The following is a 13,318-nucleotide window of genomic DNA, read 5'->3' as shown; positions in this document are numbered from 1 at the left end:
TTTTTTAAAAAAGAAAAAAAAAAAAAAAAGATGTGGACTAACATACAGAAGGCAAAGATGTGTCTGTCATATGAGAAAAAAATAGGCAATGATTACAGGATTGGAAAATATAACTAAAAATACCATATTAAAAATACCTCAAAAATACAAATTACTTTTCATCTTTGGTGTCTTCAATAATAACATACGTAAGAATGGTTTGATATACTTGTTTGTATCAACTATCTGCATATTTTCCAGAACAATAGTTATATAATCTCAGGAAAACACGTATTTCAAAATTCCAATCGATAGTTTTGCATATCTCACTGCTCTTCATCACGGTATGTGTTTCGGTTTAGTATATACTGAAAAAAACCACCTATCTGACCTGAAGTATCGCTTTGTGTATTATTTATCGTTCTAGATTTCCCTTATCATTTTTGTGGGGATTTGCAAGTGTGTACACAAGTGCTTGTGCCTGTTCTAAAACAGTTAATTGAAGATACATTTTCTTAGTTGATATAATTTGTCTGAAAACATCAACAGTGAAATACACTTTGTGACTGAGTATCATTTCAAGAATTTATCTCCATTTTGCAAACTTTTGTAGGGAAGGAAACAGAGTTGTTAGCTAAATAGTTAGTTTCTTCTAACTTGGCTAAGTTAAATTATTTAGTTTTAAAAAGCACCACAAATACCTTTACTGGCTGAACTGAAGGGGCAGTTAATTGCAAGGAGCTAGGAATGAATAGCTAGGGGCAAGAACTTCTTAAATTGGCTTTTAAAAACTTCTTCAACTGAAGCCAGAATTGTATTAAGCAGGTTGAAACCCTTTTGGTTTTGTTGTTGTTTTTTCAGTCATGTGAAAATTTCTATCCCCAGATATACAAATCCTTCTATCAACCTATAAAAATATGTATTTTCCCTTTAAAAAAATAATAAAATCTATGGTGGTTGAACACAGTAATTTTTTAAAAAGTTCCCATCTCATCAAGGCATTCAGAAATTGATTTAATAAAACCTGACTTGATTACTTAGTATGGTTACGCATTTCTTCTGTGACCTGAGGTACAGATTTCTCATCCCATAAGCAATGTGAAACTACCTTTTTCTTTCATCATTCTGCCTCATTTATTTAAATAAAATCTGTTCAGTGGGAGAAGTGTATCTTACCAACTATCCATAGCATACCTATCAGAAAAAGACAAACACTATTCCAAACCTTTACATCTTTCTGTAATGCAAATTTTAATAATCATTGTTACACACTGTTCTTAATCACCTACGTCTTTCTATACTTTCTATACAACTTTCAACTCTTAAACTTTAAAAGGTTGGGAAAACTTTCTCAACTGCTACCTCTCATTGTAAATTGTCATATCACATACTAGAGATGCAGGAAGATACAGATGATTTTATATAAGGATCTTTTGGATGTAAAAACCAATGCTTTACCTGCTTAGCAACAGCCTATATTCTCTGACTTTCTAGTTGTGCTAATTTGGTTTTGAGAGACAAGTATTAGGGACAGCGCAAAACTTACTACTTCTCTGACTTCCTGATTACTTTCATTTTGTGGCTAAGTGTGGTTTGTGATTGACCGCATGACTCCAGTATTAACAAGAAAACAGTGACTGCCTCCAAGTACTTTAATTCTGATTCCATTCAATGAAAATAAGTATCAAATAGCTGAGTAAAAATAACTTGTATGACTGCTGAGGTCATTAGCTTTCCCAAACTAAGCACACAGACCTTAAGAGTATTTTAGGTCTAAGACTATTTATATCTCAGGTTATTTTAGAATCATCACCAGTACTGATTATTTTTCCTTTTAGAAAATGACATACCAGTGGGCACAACTTTACCGAGGGCCCAACTTTACTCACCTCAACATATGAAATTGGAAATATTCCTATCTTGTCAGCCAGCATTCCTTCTGCCCAGTTTTCATCCACGCGGCGAATTACAGTCAGAACATCATCCTGTGTGAACATGCAGTGATTACGTCCCCCAGCTCTAATTAAACTTCTAATTTAATTTCCCTCCATAATGCACAAGTAATCAGAGAAGACAGTACACAGACAAGAATCGCAGAGAAGGTGCTCCATACCAGGAACGTGCCACTTTTGGGGTTGAAGTCGGTTCCAGCCATTCCTTTTCTTATTTTGTCAGAGTTCAGCTAACTGTCCACAGCCACTCTCAGCCATCTGACTTTGTCCTTAGTGCCAAACTTCCTCCTGTGTTCAGCCCAGGGTATTCATCAGCCCCCGTTTAAGTCCTTGGCATTAATCAACAGAACCTCAATCTTTTTCCTTCTCAGCTGACTCATTACTTAATCTTCCATGGACATTACTACTTAAGTACTTAAGAACACTGGTAAGTGATATGATTTCTTTTGCATCTACATGGAACATTTGGTTTAGATATGGTTTTGAGAATGTTACATAATAAAAGTATTTACGTGCACATTATCATTGCTCTTGCTTATACTGAGATGCATAATTGTTTCATACGCAACCTAAAGTATTTGGAAACATACATGCTTACTCAAGCAAGACTGCAGATTGAAAAAAACAGTTTGCCAACAAATTAATCACAATATGCAAGCTAATGCCAATCATCCTCAAGAGTACTGCTGTACTGTGTTGTAATAATCAGTCTGTCCAGACGTTAATAACTTTCCTTTTTAGAATTTTTGCCATCCTCTTCATTTTTGATAGGCAAGGGCAGAAAAGTGCAAAATTTTTGTGCAATTTAATAAATTAAAGAATCAGAAACAAAAAATGGAACAGCTCTGAGTCCTGTTAAAACCCTGTATCATTATGTGCCTTGCAAGATACAAAATTAATTACAATAGAAACAACATAAGAAGAAATGTCATATTTTTCAAAAGGCAATTAGAAATATTATAGAATAACACAGTAGTACTTCGTGTCTAGTATCTCGATCCTAAAAATGTCACTTACTAAATGGGAAGCTGAAAATAGTATCAGCTTCAACAATTTAAAATGAGCATTTCTTTAGAAGATGGAACACTTAATTCATAACATAGGTTATTTCTCATAAATTAAGGACATTACTACTATAATTATGAAAAATCATATTCTCAAAAATAAAACCTCAGAGAAATTATATGTAATTTAGGAAGAGAAGGAAGGCAAAACTAATCAACATCGGAGAAATACCTGCAGAATTACTGGCCCTTTTCATATTTGTCCAGTTCCATTAAAAAAGAAATGCAGACAAGACTACAGGACAGTCTTATTATTTCTTATCCAAGTTAATGAAATTATTAAAAGAAAATAATAACAATTGTATTCTTTTTTTACCTTTGCAAATGGTAAACAGTCTTTATCTGCTTCCTTGTCTTTTACTTCAAAGTCATAAAGTGCTTTGCACTGTGGCGGCGGTTGAGGTAAAGGTTTAATAATCTGAACAAAATTGGTAGGAAAAAAGCCATGGATGCCATTGACTTCTCCATGATACCAATTTTCATCCACCTGTCGACGCAAAATGATGATGTCTCCTTTACTGAATTTAAGATCTCCAGGTTCTTTTCCCTCGTAGTTATACAATGCTTTGGCACATGGTAACTGAGGTACACCCTAAAGAAGAAGAAGAAGAAAAAAATCACTAGAATTATGTCAGTACTACTAAATACAATTTATATTATATTCTTTGGGAGACTATGAATGAAGCTGTATAAAATTGCAAATAAAATTATTTTATTGCAAGGATTCTACTGATTTTACTAAAACATCTAGGAAGAGCTTCAGTTCTATACAGTCTTAACATCCTTTCCCCCTAAATTTCATTATGATTTTCAGGAATGCTACAATGTTGCTAGACACAAGAGAGGCAAAAAACCATAATACTTTAACCCTCATGTACTAATTCACTAAGCTTAAACATTTAACAAAACCCAAAACAAACAAACTGGAAAGTATCCTGGCCACCTTAGAGATCTAACAGAAGAATGCTGCAAGAAAATACAGCACCAGAATAACAAATTTGCGATAAGACCTTTAAGGCATGTTTTCTGCCTGACTTGCTTATTATTTTCCTCACCTTATTTATTTCATGGGCACAGAATGCTAAGGATGAGGACATAAGGAAAGTGTTTTCCAGCTTGAAAAACAAATCTCACTTTATTAAAGGTGAGATATTTCATCCTGGAACAACCCCTTTTATTTAATTATTTATTTAAAATCACAGCTAAAAAGAATTACTGGAGGGAAAAAAATCTGTTGAAGGTATCCTTGGGTTTTCTTCACTTGATTCCTCCATAATATCTGAAAACGATAGGTCACTGACACTGCTCCTGAACACACATCAGAAGGATTACAATATAATACTGTGTCATCCTCCCTTATATACACTGCAGATATTCTTTTTTTAATTGTCAGTCTGTGCCTCCACATTTTGCAAGAGTAAGCCATAAAACTCTACAACTGTAGTATTAGGCCTGCTGCCTTCAAAACTCTCTTTTCTCTCCAACTTTAAATACCTAGAGGAGAGCTCACCCTGCAAACAGCAGTAACTTGCGTTACCAAGATGGTCTCTCCATAGCAAAGACAGTATTTATGGTCCGCTAGAGCACAGCATTTCCATCTTTCCCACATGGGAATGGCAAGTTTTAATGAAATTCATTGTTGGCGATGTTATTCACTGCATGTACACCATGGTATGTCTCTCCTCTCAAGTCTTCTACCAGCTCAGACTGTAAATTAGAGTTGAACTTGTAGTATCTCAAGAGGCACGCACACAAGGCAAAGAAATTCTCAGAAGGAATTACCACTTCAAGTCTATCTCATTGGTCAGAAGACAAAGCACTTGGTAATTTATTTCACATTTAACACTTAAAATGTCTTTTAATATAATCCAATTTGTTTGGACACCTTTAATTTTCATGTACGATTTTAAGAACAGATTACTAGTTTAACAAATGGATAAATAATATCTTAAAGATTAGTTTATTTAATATCTTCTTTTCTATACCAAACAGTCAAAGGATGACCATATGTGTATACACAGGTACAGATGAGTCTGATGAACCTATGAATACAGGCAAATCACACTTCATACCTACGAATACAGGCAAATCTAGGATGGGTACTAAAAATATTCTATTAGCAGGATCCATGCAATTGTTCACAAAAATTGGTGATCTTCAGACTGATGCAAACAGTATTTTTCATCATGATCAGCCTTAACTGCATCAGCGTAGAATGGAAACATCACGGGCATACTCTGTATAAACCTGGATAGGGAAAAAGACTAAGACATCAACTAGAGAATTTGTGGGCCCCAACTGATTGAGGGGGATATTCATGGCCATAACAGAAAAATTCAAAAAATATTGTTATGTATTTTTTAGTCCTATGTGCTCTCTGCAGAGTAAACAGACACAATGAAGGAAACAGGCAGTGTAGATGTAGTAAGGACCAGTGCAGAGAGAAAACTGGGCGGGGGGACAGGGCAGGTTGGAAGCGAAAAGAAACACATCTCTACACAAGAGAGGAAATACTGCTTGCTTATCCATTTCCATCCCAATAACAAACAAATTACAGCCCTTTAGTGATTACGAGCCAAAGAAATACTTGGTATGAAAAGGGTCCCAAGCAATTATAAGACACACGCATCTGTTGCACTGGAGGGAATAGCTGGAGCTCTCCCAGGAATCACCCTGTTGTCCCAGGAGGAAGCCTTCTATGTCCCCGTGCTGAGGAAGAACTTTAAGATTAGCTGCATGTATAACATATAGTTGGAATCCCCCCTTTTAAAAACAAACACAACCAAAACAAACCAGGAGTGCCAGCACAGCAGATCATATCAAAGTGATCAAACTCATCAATTAGTCATCGTTTAATTGTTAGAACTTGATATTGCATTTATGTAGTTTATCACAGTCTCCCATGAACAAACCTGTGCTCAAACGTACAAACAGCTGTTTATATTTTATAGGAAGTTCCTTTCCCAGAATATAGGTTGAGTTTCTGCAAAGCTTGTTTCCCATGTTAAAAACGGTTCCAGTCTGTGATTTCAAACAGAACAAAGTTCAACAAAATACACACTTAGTTCTCCATCAGATTGCCAGGGATTAAAGAGAAACAGTTAAATGGCTCAGAAGAGAACTAAAGCGAATGCCTTTTTCTTCCGTCCCAGGGGGAGGATGAAATGAGAAGGATGGGGTGTGATGGGGAGCATCATTCTCAGGGGTACAGTACCAAGGGCCCCTCCTCAAGCACCACCTTCAGGTTCCTCCTCCTCAGAGCAACCTGGGAGCCGCAGCTCATGGCTGGTGCCTTTGGGCCGTCACTGTTAGCAGCCTTGGGCAGCTTTGGCCCCCCTTCTGCCCCTCCGGCTGTTCACCAAGAGAGAAGGCCATGAGGATATGCCGAGCTGGAGTTTACATTTCACTCCGTGTCTCTCACTTGGCTAAACATGAAAGGAAGGCTTTGGAAGAAAAACTTTGCAGCCTACCCTTAGGTTTACAGCTGCCATTTACCCTGCCAGCTCTTTGAGAAAGCAACAAGAAAAAACCCAGACAAATACCATTTTAGGAAATTAAAATATAAAACCCAGAAAGACTCCACAAAAAATAGGTTTCTTAAAATTATTTCCTCAGTCATTAGGTAAAATCCTTATGCAAAAATATTTAAACTGCTAATGCTACCGCTGATATACAAACTGTTTAAATTTATTTTAGCTAAGGCATGGATATACATACATTTCACATGCCAGACTCCTTTAAAGAAAATAAAATTAGTAATATATGATGATATCAAAACAAACAGCTTAACAAGAATATGAAAAATGCATATGCATTCATATATATGAGGCTCAGATCCCTCAGATTTCTTCTCCCAACCCAGATATTTTGTCTTAGAAACCTAAAGAATTCGCTTACAATTTTCCTATTTGGATTTATACTTTGTCTTCAGTCACCTTATTTTGAACTTTGCTCTTTTTTTTTTAATGGACAATACGCAACTGTATGTATTTTTCATGAGCTTAAGCCAAGAGAAACTTATGTCTGCACAGAAACATGAGATCTGATTTCCTTTTAAAAATAGGAGTTTCTGTGGCAGAAGCCCAAATGTAAATATACTTATGCTGGCATAAGCCAGTGCTCATTGTATAACTTACTGCACTTGGAGAACCAGCATAAGCTAAAGTAGCAAAAATAGTAAATCCCTTCCTAAGGAAATGAATGGAATGGATACCAGGTCATCTGCATCTCTATTTCCTTCCAAGCCTTCCCGGCTGCGGTGCTGCTGGTTGTCACTTTTCCAAGGAAGCAAGGCATTCCCGGTTCTCTGGCTGTGTGACTGGGATGTGGTGTGGGCTTCCCTGTGAACCTGCTGAATTTACCCAGAATATCTATGCTGTTTTCACCTGTTTGAGGTTCCCAGACACTGTCTTCAAGAGGCCAGGAAGTCGTGTTTTTACAGAAGTACTGTTATGTGAGTAGTAGGACAGACAAAAAAAGAGTTCTGAAACTCTCTACGTGCGCAACCAAAGTGCTATCAGCCTCCAAAAAAGCTGGCCTGCTCGGACACCTCAGCAGCAGTTTTTATGCCTAGCTTTCCTCAATAACTTCTGCCTTTCCTTACAGAAAGTCTAAACCTCAAAGTTACTATCATTTTCATCCACGTTATAAGAGGATCTTTAATAAACATCAGTTATTTGCAATTTTCTTACAAGTAAAGACAGAACAAATATTTTTCTTCATCTATTTTTTTATTTTCTTCCATGCAGTTCCTAAATCAAACTAAGCCACATTAATAATCAAGACGAGAAACCACTACGAAAAATCTCCAATTACACAGCAATTGTAAGTACAGTGAGCCTAGTGCTACAGAGGTGCTTTTATCAGTCTTAATTTTTTTTTCCCAAAGAACCAGTATTGTAAGACATTCTTGGCTGCCAATAGAAGTTGCTTTTACATAAGGAAAGGAGTTTGTTAATAGGCTGCAGCTAACTTGTTTGCAAGGCAGATTTGGGTCAAGCAAGTTCTTTACGTGTACATTCTACAGTAGGTACAGGTATATTTGAGATTTCTTCATCAGACTCCTAGTCATTCAAACCTTCTGAATCACAATATTACTTCTTTTAATCTTCTAGTCCATCCTCTTTTATATTGTTGTCTTCTTGACTCAAATCTTTCAATTGCATCCTTTTTATTACTTTTTGAAATGTGTATTTTTGCTTTTTTGCCTTCTTTGGCCTCTACCAAGCTGTCCAGTCCTATGTGCAACAACATCCCATTTTGCACCTAGAGTTTATGTCTCTTTCATCTTGCTGGCTCCAATATTTCTTTTCAAGTCTTAATTTAAAGCCATCTGATCCGTCTAGTTCAATTTTCTTTGTTTCAGCCTCCTTTGTTCTTTCTGTACCTCTGTTTAAATTTTCACATATTTTGAGACACAGAGCTTATAAGAATACTTCACTGAAGACCTTCTTAAACTACTTATATTAATAGATGTGTTTCCTTCAGTAGGATTTCCTTCTAAAGGAAGGAAACACGGTCCCTATGTTGAGCTCTAAGTATACTGCTGTGACCTGAACACATTAAATACTCAGTTTTACAGAACACACCAAGCTAGAGATGATAACATTTGAAACTAAGTCTCCCCGTCTCTTTTTGAGTTCCAGAACACAAAGTGTCTCCATAATCCAAGAAGAATATTAAAAGCTGGCTCCCTGCATTTATTTTTCTCATCTAAGGAACGAGACAAACGTGGTCAGATTTGCTCAAAGGCAGGCTAATTCAAGCAGTTTTAATCTGTATCTGACACTAAATTGTAAGTGGAATCAATTCTACATACTTCTACCATCAGAACTACCTTGGAAGATTGCAGAGGTCATCAGTGCAAATTAAATTATTTCTATTTACAGTGTCTCTGAGGTTCCTGTTATCTGAATGATGAAAATGTAAGATATTTTTATGTCAGGAGGCTGTATCAAGTTGCCAGTATGCAGTAATAACCATCAAAATAAACCTTTGGTTTCATCTGATATGAATTACTATTGCTCTACTGAATACAGTAAAACAGTATTTTTATGACAGTTCACTAGATTAAGGAAGTGAGCAATGTTAATGTTGGTAAGTATATTCATTTCTACTAGTTTCTAATTATATAGTTGTATTAAATCTTGTTTTTCTCAGCACACATAAATAAGCAAACATTTGTAGTTGTTTTGAAATGCCATGTTCAGATATGGGTAGTCGCAGCTTGATACAGTTTTTCATTTTAATGAAAGTAGGAGAAGCTGTGCATCGAGAGGAAACTAGTTAGCCAGGTTACCCTGATTAAAGAGACCAGGTTTGAAATCCATTTGTGTATAACTTAACAGTGACCTACATAACAATAATCATTTTGAAGAAAGATTACTTTAAGGAAAAAATAGGATGCAGGATAAAAAACACAATCAAGCCAACGTATTTGTTATATTTTTGGAAAAGCTGAACAAATGCAATCAGTAAAAATTTTAGGTTCTTGATAAATGAAGAAATGGGATGATATTTTTACAGTCATTTAATTTGACCCTCAAGTTAAAATTTATATAGTAGACCTGCAAAGCTTCTCTGCTACTAGCTAACTATCAGAGAATATGTGAATTTTCTCTAATGCTTCTACACGACAACTAACACCAGTGCTAGCTCTAGATGTAATAGTGTGTGACATATCAGAATACTCTTTATTAATTTACAGGTTTCTGCCATCAAACGCAGGTTGAAATGCCAAGCACTCCTAGAGCCCTTTGCAGAAGAACTTCACAGCACAGGGTCAGAGAAACCCTATATTTTGTAATAGAAGGGTAACTCCTCTCCTCATGTAAACAATTTTTATGTGTTCTTTCGAGGTAAACTATCAATGACCTACTTAAAGTAGCCAGTTTATGAAAGTCCTTTTTGCTTCCTCTGTCTTAACAGCTTTTAGAAGAAAACATTTTGGCATTTTTTTCTTGTCTGATGTCAAGAAATAAATATAAGGTTGTTTAATATAACTATGAGCAACTCTCTCCCACTAAGTTGTTTTGAAATTAAAAGCTGGAATACAGGAGAATGAAAGGAATTTAAAAATGTTGCCTGAAGGCCTAAGCAATCAGACTAATAATATGGAAGGTTAGAAAGGGACATTTACAAAGCTTTCCAAAGGCACTGAGCCCAGTCCCTTTCTGTGCAATACCTGTGTTTTTGAAAACTTTTTTTCAAATAAAAAATGAGTGTCTTCAGAATGCCACCTTCTTTCCTTTGCCTATCCAAAATGCAAAGTTCTCAGCTATTTATTTTTCCAAGGTTTGTTAAGTAAAGAAATTTTTGAAAATTTTCCACTAAACTCTCAAAATAATTAAGTAAAAAAAAAAAAAGACAAAAATGGAGAGGAGAAAAGAAATATATCCTGCACACTGCATGTCCCCAAATATTGTAACTGTATGCACTTGACAGGTTAAAGATTGCTTCTTTCCACAGGAAAAAAAAAAAAAAAAAAGAAAGATGATACTGCTCTGCATGGGAAAAACTGAGAAGGTGACTTTCAAGATGCAGAAGAGAATTAGGGTCTGTATTCACATTGATTTTGAAAGGAAAGCCAATGCATATCAAACAATTTCATTTGGAGTCTTTAAAAAACTTTTGATTAACTGTTTATTACTAAACCATTTTGCTTTGAGAAAAAAAAAGATCCTTGTAAACTATAAACAAAACTTTAAAGTGTGCACTATGTACAGCTAAGATGTTTGTATAAAATAATTCTTTTCGGAAAGCAACAATTTGCTTTAAAGATCTGCTGTTATATCAACCTCACTGGTCAGTCTGAAAATGCTACTATCCCCATTGTTTTTCTCTTGGTATGTTACAATTCATTGGCGTTTGATGTCTCATAAAACTCTTAATTTTTCTTGCCCCGGTGCCATTGTATGGCAGCGTGGATCTCCTAATCTCTCTAAGCAAATCAAGTTGATATGCAGCATAATTCCATTCCACTTAAACTCTTCTACCAGTGTATTTTCCAATGCATTCTGTTTTCAAGTAGTATCACCTGCGGCTCCTAAGACCAGAATACTGCACACCCCAAGGAGGAAAAAGACAGACACTCACCCCTCTTGGGAAGAATACATCTAGGGGAGCAGTACATTTGTGAGACTGGGTAATGTGACTTCTTAGTCCTACTCCAAACTGCACCTAACTACTTCTATATCCCTGAAGAAGTCTCAGTGTGGGGTAAGATTTTAAAATTTATTAAGTGTTCCCCAACCACATCCAATTTGTCAACACTAAAATCCATATGGACATCCAAAGTTACAAAGGGAGGCCGAGACTAAGTGCTTTGGAAAGTGTTGCTGTTTCCACTTTCTCGACATACACCCATAAAAGTGCAAGAAACTTACCTCACAGGTATTATCTTTTAAAATTTTCTTTTTAAAGAGCACTTTGGAAAATGGAATATAGATGCAGTAGATTACTGATCCACTGGTTCACTTTTATTTTTCTAGCCAACTTGAGAAAATTAGCAAACAAATAAAAAAAAAAAATCACCTAAGATAAAGTATATGAAGGTCAAGCGCCTGTCAGAGACCTGGGAAAAGACAGAATAACATGTCTCATCTAGTTTTCTATGATATGTATCACTGAAGCTCAGGATACAGAACTATTCAACTGTTCAAAATACCAAATCGCTAAATAGTACTTCTGTGTTTAGCAAGAAGCCTCATTTTGCCTAGTCACCCAGGCAATGTTTTTCGTAACTATTCACTTCACATCCAAAATCTATTATGGGAAGCGTGACAACTTTCCCGTGCCAATACAGATTCCTAAATATCACTCACTTTTTTTTTTTTTTTGCTTGTTTGCTATATGAACATACAGACGAGGCAAATCGCCGCCCCACTCTTAAAATGACCAAAATACAGACAGGGAGTCTATATAACTCCATAGGGTATTGCTAACACCTAGAGAAGATCCCATTATTAATGTGATACACATGGTTGTGCTATGCTGGAGAAACAAAAGTAAGAAACAAATAGAAGTATCTATGTCATCTACCAGTTTTAATATGGCTAATCAGAATACATATATTCTCCTTCATTTTTGCATTAAACATAAGCCATCAAGATTGGAAAAGTACATCTGTTTCGCTAACCACATTTAAAATTCTCTCGCAAACTTGCACTTTATAACACCACTTGACAAATCACTTTACAAAACACATTCTGTTTGCTTACTTTAAAAAAAAAGTTAATCTACTTAGTGCAGAAGATTGGAACACTTGGTTTATCAACAAAGCACTGGTACACAGGAGGCCCTGTCCCTGCTTCAGGGAGCTGGTATTTTAACACAAATATCAAAAGCTCCAGATGCTTTATCAACAATATAAAAATTTAAGAGTAATGCTCTGTATTGTTCTAAAGATTTTCACAGTTTGAAAATGAACATAAACAAGCTTCCCTCACTGTGATGTGAAAATGAGTATGTTTACTTGTTGCACCAAGAAAAGGAGAGGGAATTCCAGGTGAGAAGACAGACTGAAAAAAAAATGAAAAGAATAAACGAGAAATGAGATTGCCAAGAGCAAACTCTTACTGCGCTTTGAAGGTAAAGAGTTTGAACATGATATAGAAGGAGCAAAGCCAGCAAATGACTCTGAACAAGGGAGTGACTTGGTAAGATTACTCTGAGTGAGATCAGCATGAAGAAACGTTCCTTTCATCTCTCAAATACTTTGCTGCCAAAAATTGGGCAATGGGAAAACACAGAGTTGCAAATGAAGAGGTTGCTGCATTTTTTGATGAAAACCTATCAAGGCTGACAGGCGTGACTTTTTATCTGAGCATGCTTTGCTTTCCATTATGATCAAGTGTTAATGTATTCCTTGCCAAAATAGCGCAAGGTCTAAAATTAAAATGACCCTATCAATGACAGCAAAAAAAGAGAGTAATCCCACACAGCTTTCCTATCTGAATTTGTTTTTAAAAACCTGAGATAGCATCTGACATTCCACTACCTGCTGAGAAAGTGGTTTTAGGTTTATCTTCCGTCACTTCCACTATTTTGTAAACGTTGATGTGCTTGTCCAACCTTCTGGATGAACACAACATTACTGTCACACATCCTTCTCAGGTATTCCCTGCAACCTCTTGTTGCCAGGATCTGGAGGGACTTTCATTAAGCTTGCTTTAGGATCGGTACTGTGTCCTACTCCTCCTGAAACCCCCTCACTCCCTTGAAATTCTTTTGGAATCAATTTAATTCCTTTAATATCCTGACTTCAAACAGCCCCTTGCCTACTGCAGAAAAGCAAAGGTGCTAATTTTAGCTGTCACTGTAGTA

General features: G+C 36.0%; 1 protein-coding gene across 3 annotated transcripts in view; it reads right to left on the bottom strand.

Annotated features, from left to right (window-relative positions):
- SH3RF1 (SH3 domain containing ring finger 1) overlaps positions 1-13,318 on the bottom strand; it is an 89,696-nt gene that overhangs the window by 35,037 nt on the left and 41,341 nt on the right. For 2 of the 3 annotated variants that reach the window (XM_054823554.1, XM_054823555.1), the window contains exons 3-4: positions 3,312-3,587; positions 1,869-1,964 (exon numbers count right to left, since the gene is read on the bottom strand). In XM_054823554.1, the coding sequence (XP_054679529.1) occupies positions 1,869-1,964; positions 3,312-3,587 (372 nt within the window). Of the gene's footprint in view, positions 1-1,868; positions 1,965-3,311; positions 3,588-4,505; positions 4,643-13,318 lie in introns of those variants that run through there. The other variant, XM_054823556.1, reaches the window with a different exon arrangement.

This window comes from Grus americana, chromosome 4 (genome assembly GCF_028858705.1).
Source record: "Grus americana isolate bGruAme1 chromosome 4, bGruAme1.mat, whole genome shotgun sequence".
Taxonomy (NCBI): Eukaryota; Metazoa; Chordata; class Aves; order Gruiformes; family Gruidae; genus Grus; species Grus americana.
The sequence above is the reverse complement of the archived record's forward strand: the minus strand, read 5'-3'. Positions and strand labels throughout refer to the sequence as shown.